At 35.0% G+C, this 13,040-nt stretch overlaps 1 protein-coding gene and 1 long non-coding RNA gene across 4 annotated transcripts in view; one reads left to right on the top strand and one right to left on the bottom strand.

Annotated features, from left to right (window-relative positions):
- ATPsyngamma (ATP synthase, gamma subunit) overlaps positions 1–9,108 on the top strand; it is a 14,240-nt gene extending 5,132 nt beyond the window's left edge. For all 3 annotated transcript variants that reach the window (XM_011313744.1, XM_011313745.1, XM_011313747.1), the window contains exon 3: positions 8,620–9,108. In XM_011313744.1, the coding sequence (XP_011312046.1) occupies positions 8,620–8,986 (367 nt within the window). In that variant the 3' untranslated portion in view covers positions 8,987–9,108. The remainder of the gene's footprint in view (positions 1–8,619) is intronic.
- On the bottom strand, positions 2,178–8,577 carry LOC105271919 (uncharacterized). Its single transcript, XR_892690.1, has 2 exons — positions 6,668–8,577; positions 2,178–3,073 (listed from the first exon to the last, which is right to left on the bottom strand). It is a non-coding gene; the product is annotated as an uncharacterized lncRNA (long non-coding RNA).
- Positions 9,109–13,040: the final 3,932 nt, after the last annotated feature.

The following is a 13,040-nucleotide window of genomic DNA, read 5'->3' as shown; positions in this document are numbered from 1 at the left end:
TAGTACCACAAAAACTTAAGAATTCGACTAGGCGCCTTTGACATTCGGTTTGAACTCATGGAAAAACAAAGAATAAAAGTTAATGTTTACAAAACTTAGTGATTGTCTGGCGCTCGAGTTTGGGAAGCACGTAAAACCAATTCCCAGATTCGAAGTCGTGAGAAGTAATATGGACAAATAATTTAGTATATTCGTGTTCCACGGATTTTTTCAACAATTTTAGAAAACGATTAAATTGAAAAAAACAAAAGTAGGAAATTTAGATTATACGAAATTTCGAAATACGTGTCCTTTGAATTAAATTCAGTTGAATATTATTTGAAAAATTTTATTTAGTTAGTCTAGCAATTCTCCATTAATAAATCACTTATTGAAATTTTGAAGTTGAATAGGTAATGAACCGAAATGGATAGTTCTCATTAATCTGATCCTCCGTAAAATGAGAACGATGATGAATAATTAATTTGTTCCAAATGAAAAAAAAAACTGAGAGGAAGTATAATGAAAAGGCATCAATGATGTGATGACTGCAATCTGATTGGTTAAAATGAGAATGAAGAAAAAAAATTTCGTCCATTCTAAAAAAATTTTTCTTCTGGCATGAAGCCAAATTAATAGTATTTTGTAATCTTATGTAAAATTTGATTAGATTGTAGATGGAGGGTCAAAGTTTCTGATTTATGGAATCTTTGAATGCAATAGTGAAGATCATGAATGAGGAGAAAATATATGGAATTTCAGTGAAAAAGCATCAGAACTCCGGGAATAATTTGGCCAAACAAATAATTAAAACTTTTTACAGAGAAGTAAAGAGCAAGGAAGGCGAATACAAAAAATTATTCACAAAAGATCATTGTGTCGAATTCTGTAGAGAATTCCACCATAAATTATAACTAGAATTGAGAGTCGAATGTTAGTCACTAACCACACATATTCGGAATTGGGAAATCGGTCATTGATAAATTTTCAAATTAAACAAATGGTCAAATGACATGCATCTATGTCATTAATCATAACATTCAGCATCATAACAACGGTGATGAATAATTAATTCTGCAGAAAAAAGGACGGAAATGGAGAAAGTGAAATAGAAAAAGCATAATAAAAAGGCATCAACGTATATATAACGGAATGCATGCAAAATCAAAATGGCGTCTGCGAGAGTATCGAATTGAAGAAAGTCGAACTCGAAAATGATCGAAAATAATTGGAACAGTCACCGCATAGTGGCACTATAAAAAGGCATCAACGTCCCGGCCGCGGAGCAACCGGGGCGGCGCTAGTAGAATGATGACGATCGGAAAGGGTACGAAATGCAATTTGAAAGTGATTTGTTCCTTGCATTCCCGAGAACTCAATGTTAATTATAGAATTTTATGGGTTAGCAATGAATGTGTCTAACTGTGGACATTAATTTTTGAATACAATTTTGTTTCACGAAATTCAGTATTGTGGCTTGTAGCCATTCTCCAAATGAAGTATATTTAGAGTGCAAAGCTCAGTGACAAAGATTGGTCATTTGTTATCTAAGAAAACCTAGAAATTTTTTTCTGAAGAATTCAACCTACGGAAATAACGCTGAGGAAAAATTACAATTTTTTGCGCAATTTTTCTTAGCGTTATTTAATTTGCACATCAATGTTTGTAAAATAGATGTGAAACCAATTTGTGGTAACATACATTTCTTAAAATTCTTGAAATAAGGCTGCCAGTTATGCACTGTAAAATGTTATTAAACCTTAACGAATTCTTAAGGAAAAAGTGAAGAAAAGTTAGAATAGATTTCTCATCGTGTAGAATGATGCAAAAGAAATTCAACTACTATGAGATGGTTCAAGTTAAAATCAATTGCGTTCAATTTTGAATGCCTCGTATGTCCCTACTGTCGTTTTTGAAAACTGTTGCTACTGAAATTCATAGTCGCTAATATTATATTGGTTTTCAATTTTTGTTGAAAACAATTTTTTTTTTGAAAAAGTAGTAGACACTATTGTTAGTCGTGAAAAATTTCGAAAGAGGTCATAATAATTTCACGGTCGGATAGTCATAAAGACCAAATTCTGCATATGATCGTAACAGTTTTTTTATTGCAATAATGAGGAGTGAGCTGTTAAAACATAATGACATTCAAATAGAGAAATAATACGAGCGGATGTTTGCCCTATTGTTAACAGCCAAATAAGGAAATGGAAAAAAATCATATTTGGATATTTAATTACTGAAACGTAAGCTAAGTTTTCACCGTTACATTTTCCTACAGTGCCTTTCGCCATGATATTTTTCAATTTATCTTTTTTTTTTCAAGAAGATAATTTTCTCTCGATGCATGCAATTACACATGGCTCCTATTCAATATATTGTATTTTAGCTCCAATTAGAATTATATGACTTGCAAATTAACGCTCATTATCTCAACTACGTTATCTGTCGTTGATTGTACCGGAGCTTGCCTTCATTCGATATCAATTTTCTTCAATTCGATTTTTGAGCGGTAGCTATTATGCTCTCCTTTATATATATCCTTTATATATAAAGAAAACCTAGTTGACGCCTTTCCGTTATCTTCTTTCTATTCTACATTCTTAACCCTTGTTCTTCCTTTTTTTTGTCGAAAATTCATCATTCATCAGTGTTCTCATCGTGATGAATGTTAACATTGAAGACAATAACGCAAATCAGTTCAACACTTGTTCCATTTCAATAAATAATTCCCCAATTTTGCATTTCTGTGCTCAATATTTGAGATTTACTTTTCAATTTCCATCGTAGTTCATGTCGTTTTGGCTCGCTTTCAGCCGATTTAGTTAATTTTGAGTTCATGAGTTGATTTTAGTCGGCTTAGTTGATTTTATGGGGGTCTTCTAGTCTAGAAACATGAATTTCAGGTAATTTTTGCAGTGTCATAAAAAATAGGCAATTAATACTTTTACTATTGATTTTTTATTAGTTGTTTATTAACATTACAAGAATACAGAAAAAAAAGTTGAAAATTAAAAAAATTAACAGCTGATGAATCGGGGGCCTCCAAAAATTGACACGTGACCATACCCACGATTTCAACCCTCCTAGCAATCTGAAAACAAAAAAAAAAAGATTATTAATCTACAATAATGTCGCAATGTCTGGAACTATGGAAAAGTGGGAAAACATTTTTTTCATGAAATGGCGACTGTTTGAAGAAAAAACATTTTTGTACCACTTTTTTTTACTCTTTCGAATGTTTTTTAAGCAGTAAAAATCAAACTTTGGAGATGTAGGTAGTTTCAGATATGGACATGTCTATGAAGAAGACTCTAAAAATTTCAGGTAAATCGGTTCAGTAAAACCTGAGAAATCGTGGGTATCGTTTTGAAAAGGACAGTTTCGAGAAAAATGCGTCTAAAGTTCCGCGTAAAATTTTTCACAGTCCAAGTCATGAAATGATATTTTAGACTAACATTTATTCAGACTTTATTTTAGATCTACATTTATTTATTTATTTATTTTTAATCAGCCATTCCTGCTTCATATAGCGGACCTTCCTGCTGGGGTTTACTGAGAAATATAAATTCAGGTAGACAAAGTATCCATAATGTCTTTTGTTCAATTACTGACGGCCGAACCAGTTTGGATGCCGGGTCAGCAAAATACCCATATCTCAGAAAAGAAATGAAATTTTGAGAAATCCTCTTGTAGGAATATTCTTGAATAGTTAAACTTTGAAAATATATGAATAAAAAAATCAATTTTTTCAAATTTCTAGACTAGAAGACCCCCTTAAGGCAATAGGTCTTCATAAGTGCATTTCATTCAATTCATAAATCAAAACTCTTGACGCCTGCGTCAGCGGGTTGGAAAGGATGAGGAACGCACTGCATTACTGGTAATGAAGACAACGGTCGTTCATAGAAATCGCCTAGAATGCAAATTGTCATACGGCTTGACCAATACTTAGGAAGCTTATTATTATGCAATAATTGATTTGTTTTTTGTTTCATTTTGTAGTATAAATGCCACACAGTAACATACATTGTAAATCATAACATTCATTTTATTTTTTAATTTATGATATTACCTTCACTCTCGGAAAAAAACAGCGCCACCATGCGGGGAATTATGGTAACGTTGCAAAATTCATTCCTGCATCTTAAAAATTCAGCAGTATGTAATTAGCCGCAAATTATCAATAATTACAAAAACGAACTCTTACAATCGATAAATCGTTCGCAGGTGATTGTAAAAAAGGTCATAATGTTTAAGAGTAGATAGTTTTTTTATAAAAAATAAAAAACTTATGACCCATGTAGTTAGCCGCATTTTTTTTTCTAATCACTCTTAAATGATTTTTTTTATTGTAATCGTTTGCAATTCGTTTGTAAATACTATATTCATTTGAATCGACGTTTAAGAGTCATTAGTCTGGAAATTATCAGCAATAAACGTGATTGCAAAATTGCGTGCAGGGGATAAGACTTTGCAAATATGACGGCGCATGCGCAACTATTCAGAGGATTTTTCTGTTATACGCTCAAAAATAGATTAATGTCTTTCTCACTTTAATTTTGAAAGATTTCACTACGACTGTCTTTTAATTGAACATTGAGTGACACATCGAAACCATTGTACTGTTTGTAAGTACATTAATAATTATAATAACTTGTTCACTAATGGGTGATATTTGGAGAACAATTATCGTTCGAGTAATCCCTGGTTATTCCCACCCAAGCAGAATATGGGCTGACAGAACCCCATAACATTTGTCATGAGACATTGGTTTAACACTTCTGTTTAACAAAAAAACGTAAGGATTGAATTCAAGGTTTTTGCCCAACCCTAACTGGGTTTATGAAATTCACAGCATAAGCTGTAAGCTTGGGTGGGAATAACCAGGGATTACTCAAACGATAATTGCTCTCCAAATGTCACCCATTAGTGAACAAGTTAGTATAATTATTAATGTACTTACAAAAAGTACAATGGTTTCGATGTGTCACTCAATGTTCAATTAAAAGACAGTCGTAGTGAAATCTTTCAAAATTAAAGTGAGAAAGACATTAATCTATTTTTGAGCGTATAACAGAAAAATCCTCTGAATAGTTGCGCATGCGCCGTCATACTTGCAAAGTCTTATCCCCTCCTCGCAATTTTGCAATCACGTTTATTGCTGATAATTTCCAGACTAATGACTCTTAAACGTTGATTCAAATGAATATAGTATTTACAAACGAATTGCAAACAATTACAATAAAAAAAATCATTTAAGAGTGATTAGAAAAAAAATGCGGCTAACTACATGGGTCATAAGTTTTTTATTTTTTATAAAAAAACTATCCACTCTTAAACATTATGACCTTTTTTACAATCACCTGCGAACGATTTACAATCGATTGTATGAGTTCGTTTTTGTAATTGTTGATAATTTGCGGCTAATTACATACTGCTTAAAAATTCTTTATATTTTATGATTGTCTTGTCTTGTAAAAATAAGCGAGTTCGATATCTCGATAAGTGCAAAAAATTGATTGTCATTCGAGTTTGATTCGACATCGCTCCGAGATCATCGTAGGTTCTTTCTTAAATAATAATAAAGATGATTAATTGAAAAATGAAAAAATTTCAATATTGATAAAATTATAAATTTGGACAATAATCCCAAACAAATATCATTGGTATTTCCAAGTGATTTTTCACAGAAATACACGTGTTGCGGCAGCCACTTGGTATTAATGAAATATAACACCAGAGATTATAGGAGATATTGACAGCTGAAATATCGAGATTGATTGGCTCGGAGGAACCTTTTTTTTCAACGATTCCATTGTTGTTAACAAATTCAACAATTATTAAGCAAATTCGGGAAAAATTATCTCGCAAATGAATACTCAAACGATTGAGAATCGTTTGAAACGTGGAGATTTATTGGTCCCTCGGAACTTTTTTTTTCAACGATATTTTTTCTCAACAAATTCGAGAAAAAATTTCTCGTGAATATATACTCCAACAATTGGGAATCAGCTGAAATGTCGAGATTGATTGTTCCCTAAGGACCTTTTTTTTCAAAGATACAATTTTTCAAATTTGTTAACAAAAAAGGTATAGTTAAAACAAAAAAGTTCCGAGGGACCCATAAATATCGACGTTTGAGAGGATTCCCAATCGTTTGAGTATACATTAGCGAGACAATTTTTCCCCAATTTGTTAAATAATTTTTGCATTGGTTAACAAAAATAGAACCGTTCAAAAAAAAAAAGGTTTTGAGGGACCCATAAATCTCGACGTTTCAGACGATTTCCGATCGTGTGAATATATATTCGCGAGACAATTTTTCCCCAATTTTTTTAATCATTTTTGAATTTGTTAACACAAAAGTTATCGTTAAAAAAAAAGTTCCGAGGGACCCATAAATCTCGACGTTTGAAAGGATTCCCAATCGTTTGAATATACATTTGCGAGACCATTTTTCCCCAATTCGTTTAACAATTTTTCGAATTTGTGAGAGTGAACTCATTTTTCATTCCGTCCATCGGTTGTTTCTTCATCATACCCCCACTCCCTTTTATATCGGATGTTTTCGTACGTCACCGTTTCCTCGAATTATTTACACTCTGGGAGTCGCGATCTGTCTTATCCATACTCCCCGCCTTTGAAAATTATCGACACTCACGGGCTCGCCACCTGTTTTACTTACACGTACGGGCTCTCTGGACGTAGTTCCGTAGCCGCCGCAATGAATCACTTGTCAAAGCCTTTCCATAAGCCTTAGCAATCTCCCTTATAATCTCTGATAACACAAAGCATGAGGCAATCACTAATGAAAACCGCCATTCGTTATTAACTTGTTGAAATTATCATCGAACTAATGAGTCTATGAGAATCACTGATTTCTATATAACTGGACAGACTATGCCTACACCTCTCTACACCGACATTGAGGCAGTACTGTAGGATGAGCAGCGCCTCCGCTAAGAGTCGCTCGAGTACTTCAGTGCCCTTGACTGTGTATCTGCGTCACTCAAGGGATGGTGATGCGGGCAGTAAATGACGCTGGAAAAATGACGCAATAACGATTTAGACTACGTGACACATTCGTTATTTCTGAGAACTGTCCGGGTGACAGAAGTATTTCGTTTCTTCTTGGACAAAAAATTCCCAGATTTTTTATTTCAATAGAATAATTCTCGAATTCGAATTACTTATGTGCTATTAATGACTCTTTTTTTTAATCAAAAATACGATTGGTGGTTGCCGACTGCGTCCTCCTCTACTGTAAGAAGTAGTTGACTTTTCAACATTTAGTTAAATGTACTGAATAAATTCCCATCTTCAAATGTCAAAATTCTATATAATCTTTTCACAATTCAAGTAGAAGAAAATAAACACTTTAAATTTTTTCCAAAAGTTGAAAAATTATCCAGTCATCATGAATAGTATTATATTTTCTCCTTGTCCAGTGAGGAGTTTTCATTATAATCCGCTCAAATTGAAGTGAATAGATAAGTTTATTTCCGAGTTGCGAAAATAAAAAAAAAACCAAGAATATTAATTTCCTGTTCGCTTTTCCTATGCAGATCCCATATCAAAAAATACACTAAAAGTTCTAACGACCCATTTCCTGCTATTTTTGATGATTTGTATCTCTTGGAAATTTACCCAGAAGCTTTCCAACTACCCTGGTAAACATGCTTCTCCCCTTCCACTGACAACTGCGCTGAGCATGCGCACTTAATAGAATTGTAGCTCCCGGACTACTGTTCGGAAGCGTTGATTGACTTTCAAATCACCTCACAAGGAGAATACTCGATAGTCTATCCAGCTATTAGAGATCAATGGTGGGAATATTTTTTGAAAAGGAAAACAGCGCTACTGTTTCGTGACTGTTTTAACCTTCAGAACGCACATGTCACATTTTCTGTGAGTTTCGACTATGCTGAATCGATTGTCGTTCAATTCTTCTTCGAGATGCCATTCGAGTACAATTCGAGACTCTCGATGCTTCTCTTTATATATGAGGAAAGGATGGGATATATTATATCATGATCTTTAATTTCTGTAAAAATAGTTATTTTTAGGCCTAACCGTGCAAAACAGATCATCGCTCCGCACATGCAAAATTGGCAAGTATATGGGGAAGGGTGATATGTTTTCCACAGCCTGAATTTAACAAAATTCATCCAAATGCAGGGCCTGAGGAACGCGCTTTTGAAAAATGAAAATTAATGAAAATGGTGTTCTTCAGGTGCCAGTCTGGAAAAGCTATTATATAATATATAATACGTGAGCAAAATAAGACGGTGACTAAAAACTTTACGTGAGTTTTGTAGTTAAGGATAAAAAAATTCGAACAAAAAATCTGAAAATGGATATGTGTACAGTTTGACAAAATCAGAATATTGCCTTCCGAAAAGTACTTAGTAGTTGACCGAGGGATATGGAGCAGAAAATAATATGGTTAGCGAAGATTTATTTACTTTAGTGAAGTATTCATTCATTCACACGTATAGTTTATATGTGAATACCAAGTTACATGAAAACTGAGACATACTTTAAGTACATGTGGAGCACTCACAATATTCTAGTCGACCCAACGGATGTCCGAGCGTGGGGGAATGTAGTCAGTAATATGTTTTATATTCTTTCCAGGTATGAATTTGGAGGTGGACGTATCGTCTATAATAAATTCAAGTCGGTAGTCTCATACAAAGTGGACCAGCTCCCTCTCTTCGATAAAGCAGCCGTGACCGCCGCCCCAAAAATGTCCATTTACGATTCTCTTGATGAGAGTGTGATTCAAAGCTACATGGAATTTTCTCTTGCCTCTCTCCTCTTTTATTCCATGAAGGAAGGTGCATGCAGCGAACAATCCAGCAGAATGACTGCCATGGACAATGCCAGCAAGAACGCTGGCGAAATGATTGACAAACTTACCCTCACCTTCAATCGTACTCGCCAAGCAGTCATCACTAGGGAGCTGATTGAAATTATCTCAGGCGCTGCGGCGCTGGATTAAAATAACTGAAAGTCATTACATTGTATATTCCAGATATTGCAGTTGCGTAGTCGGGGAATCTACTAACTGAAAAGGAAAATGTTCTTTTGAAATATTAAATAAAACTTAAGTCATTAACTACATCGGTGATTATTAATCATAAATAATGACCATTAACGCTAATCCACGCTTTCACACTCGATATATAAAAAATGTGAATTGAATTAGTGCTGCCTTTTTATTTTGGAGTTAATTGTTCCGGACCAACACCTGAAAATCACTGCTATCTGGATCATCAGAAAAATACCCATGTAACGTTCTGTCAATTTATCAGTTGATGTAAAGTAATGTATTGGTACGAACCGAGGCTTCATAATTAAATAAAGATATAGCCTTAGCTTTTTAGACTGTTAACGGTCTTGAGTTCTGGAGTAAATGGTTAAGAGTTCGGGAAATGTGTGGCTAATGAGCTTCCGGCAAGTGCCCTTAGTTGACCGTTGGAGCAAACTCGTATAGCCCCTCTATACCATCCTTATCAACACATATTTGTTTGATGCAATTAGTCCTGGAAACGTCCCACGGATCTCATCTACATCAGTACACCTACTGCTTAGATGGTGCGAATCTTCTTGTGTAAGTCCGCATTTCCGACATGTGGGATCGCTCCTCCATAAAAAGAAATGGAAAAAAAATCATGTTTTTACATTTAATTACTGAAAGCGCATTTCGTCCTGACCGCAAATTGGGTCTTGTAACGATTGTAATTATGGTATAACACAGGGCGCGGCAACCTGGGCTCATCCGGCTTACGCGGCTCCCGATGTTCGTTAGTAAGAGCTGAGAGAGGGGCCTCATCCACTTAACGAAACTACCTGCTCTAATTCGATTTTTCTCTCTCCTTGAGCCCTGGTTCGACCGATACCGGCAGTGGGCGGTCGTGTGATCGATCGGGAATTTTCAATTTTCCATAAATTTGAAATATAAATATCAATTTTTCGCTCTAAATAGGCACCAATCTCAGGCAAAAAAATGTTTATCAATGCTTTCATGAAGAGTTACCATTGACAATTATTTTGCGTCCAGACCCTATTTGCAGCAATTCAACAAATAAAATAGAACAATTGTCCACAATTCTGAGGTGGAGCGATAATTTTACCAAATAAAGCAAATAATTCGTGGATAAATAGTTGTTGGAAAAATGAATATAAGATAAGATTAAGGGCTGACGATGAGAACAGGGCTGAGAAAGCCTTAGCAGTTACGAATGAGAAATTTCCGATTTTTGGGAATTAATTTACCTCCCTACTCTTCTTCGTTTGTAAAAATTGACCCTCAGTTGACCATCTGCACATATACACTTGGCCCTCAAACTTTGTATTTTTACGTTTCAGACCGCTCTACGCCACTTCCAGGCAAAAGTAAAGAATAGAAAAATCGAACGATTGCAATGTTTCCATTCGGAAGCAATAATTGAATTACTCATTTTTTATTTTATTCATCTACCAGGGTATCAGACATATTGTATAGTGCACTATCATATCATTCTCGTGATTTCTATAGCGCAACAGTGCATAATGTTGGCCAAGGGTAGACAATTAATTACAAATATACTCAGGTTTTTGTATTTCAAATTTCTAATTATTTTCGACAATTTCTAGTCCCAAATGCTATTCTTCCACCGAAATTACAAGTTAAAAGGTAAGTTGCACCAGAGAAATAATGTGAACATTTATTTCCTCATGTTATGAATAAAAGAATTCATTTTTCATTTTGACGTTGCAAAATTTGCAAAATTCAAAATCTAATATGAAAAACTGCAATCGAATTTCCAGGAATATATTCCTAAATGGACAGTGGCATATTTTCATTTTTCACATTTAGAGTTCCAATATTTGAAAGGACATTAATAATTGCCGAAAACCATTTCAGAAATATATTCTGCAATGTTTTTCATTACAAATTGAAATTTTTTAATTTTAGCTTTAAAATTTAAAACTGAAATTTTACGCCAATTCTGGCAGGTCCGCCTTTTTTATTCAACTCGCACTCCACTCTACGTGGCTGACGAGAATATCGTCACCACTGACAGTAGATAGATAGACGGGACTCTGGATCAAAGCTCAAACTCGCCACTAAATGGCGCGAGAATCGAGGGAGATTCTGGAAGGCTGACGTCATTGATGAGCCATGGTTAGATGGCGCTACGATTGCAAACACTGTTAGGGGTTATGTAATCACTGAGTCATCAGCTACCGCAGAGTGAGGGTTTCGTCTAATTCTCCAGATAGTTGTAATTTAGTTTAGTGAAATAATGTTATACAGAACATTCTAGAAATAATTCGTTATTGTGAGGGGAGTGTATCGCAAAGAAACTGTTTAATATTCCACCTATCGGGATCGCGATGAACAACGCAACGAGGGCAGTCTGATCGTGAATGGATTCTTGCAAGAGAATAATTCCAGTCACGACTCACTCATTTTGGTGGTGGGGGTTGCCTATATATCCAGTCCCAACTTACACAATAATAAATAAACGAGTATTCTCGAATGTTCTCGAAAATTCTTCATGAATCATTACATTTATTTAAAGTGGCCGATGGCTGCGCTATATAAGTCATTCGTTTCAAGTGATCTGCAGCCATTTTGAATTTGAGTCCAGTTCATCACAACTCATGATTGTCCTGGAACTTACCGTTATTTCGTTTATCCTAGTTTTACAATGGGGGCAAATCTGCTATTATTCTCACAGATGAAGTGCTTTATAAAAAGAGAAGATGTCATTAACACATTATTTGGGTTGCATCAGTGAACAACATAAAGACATTTGCTGGTATGTGTTGCCACGACCTTTATCATTTGAAAAGTGCAGAGGAGAGCAGCACTGATGAAGTTTTAATAAATGAATATTTTGATGAAAATGCTCGTCAGTTTGCGGGATATCTTACCGCTGATTTGGAATGCTTATGGAGTAATTATGAGACATTGAAAGCTCAGCGACACCCTTAAAGAAAATCTACTTGGTCTCATTGTATAGAGCAGTTTAATGATTTATCACACATCATTGAAAGTATTGATGGACTACAAAAACTAAAAAAATTCTGTGAAAATCTGAGAGAGAAGATAAAGAATGTGGTGGTTGATGATGATTCACCATTGACAATCGACGAGATACAATGGTTGCACTTCGTTCCACCATATTGTCTGCATGCGTGTGGTGTTAAAAACAAACTATTACTTCATGCACCATCTGAACTTCCACCAATTGATCCCTTTATTCATCACATCCGCAAGAACTTCACAGATCAGTGTTCCAGCGTCAACCCTGTTCAAATACCAAAAGTTTCTCCTTGCGCGAATTTATCTCACACGTTGCAGATAAGTCAAGACCATTTACAAACTAAGCACGGGATGATTGAGCTTCTCAGTTTTGAGTATGACATATTCTTGCGTCCTCATAATCATATTGGATTGTGGATTTAGTCTAAAATGGAGAAAATTGCTACACATATGGGTGAACAACGAGAGGAGAGGAAGAAAATCAGTGCCAACCCCAAACGACGAGTACAGTTGATGTTGCATTGAGATTATGCATACCGATCCGCTCATCAAGGTCCATGGGGGCAGTTTACTCGAGACCGTGATCGTTTCAAGAATCGAATAAATTTGTGTGAAAAAATATTTAATCCTGTCTTACTACGCCAATATAGAGAAACTGTTCTTCACACTCGTTTGACATCGATTCTATGGTACTGCTTACAGAAGGATAGTATATATAATTACTAGCGCCGCCCCGGCCGCAAGCGGCCGGGACGTTGACCCCATTAAATGTGTGTATAGTATAGTGTGATGAGGTGACGATGCGCTGTATGGTAGAGATGTCGCTTTCGATTATCGCAGTTGAACGATTATCGATATTCAATGTCAATTCGAGATATCCATGTATTTTTTATATAAGGATAATAATCAAACTAAAATTTTTTTGAAAATCTATTTTAATCATTTGTTTTCAGTTCACATTATTGTATTCATTTAATTTTATACCCCACATCACCTACTGTACCATAACTTGCTGCAT

This window comes from Fopius arisanus, unplaced genomic scaffold (assembly GCF_000806365.1).
Source record: "Fopius arisanus strain USDA-PBARC FA_bdor unplaced genomic scaffold, ASM80636v1 scaffold00128, whole genome shotgun sequence".
Lineage (NCBI taxonomy): Eukaryota > Metazoa > Arthropoda > Insecta > Hymenoptera > Braconidae > Fopius > Fopius arisanus.
The sequence above is the reverse complement of the archived record's forward strand: the minus strand, read 5'-3'. Positions and strand labels throughout refer to the sequence as shown.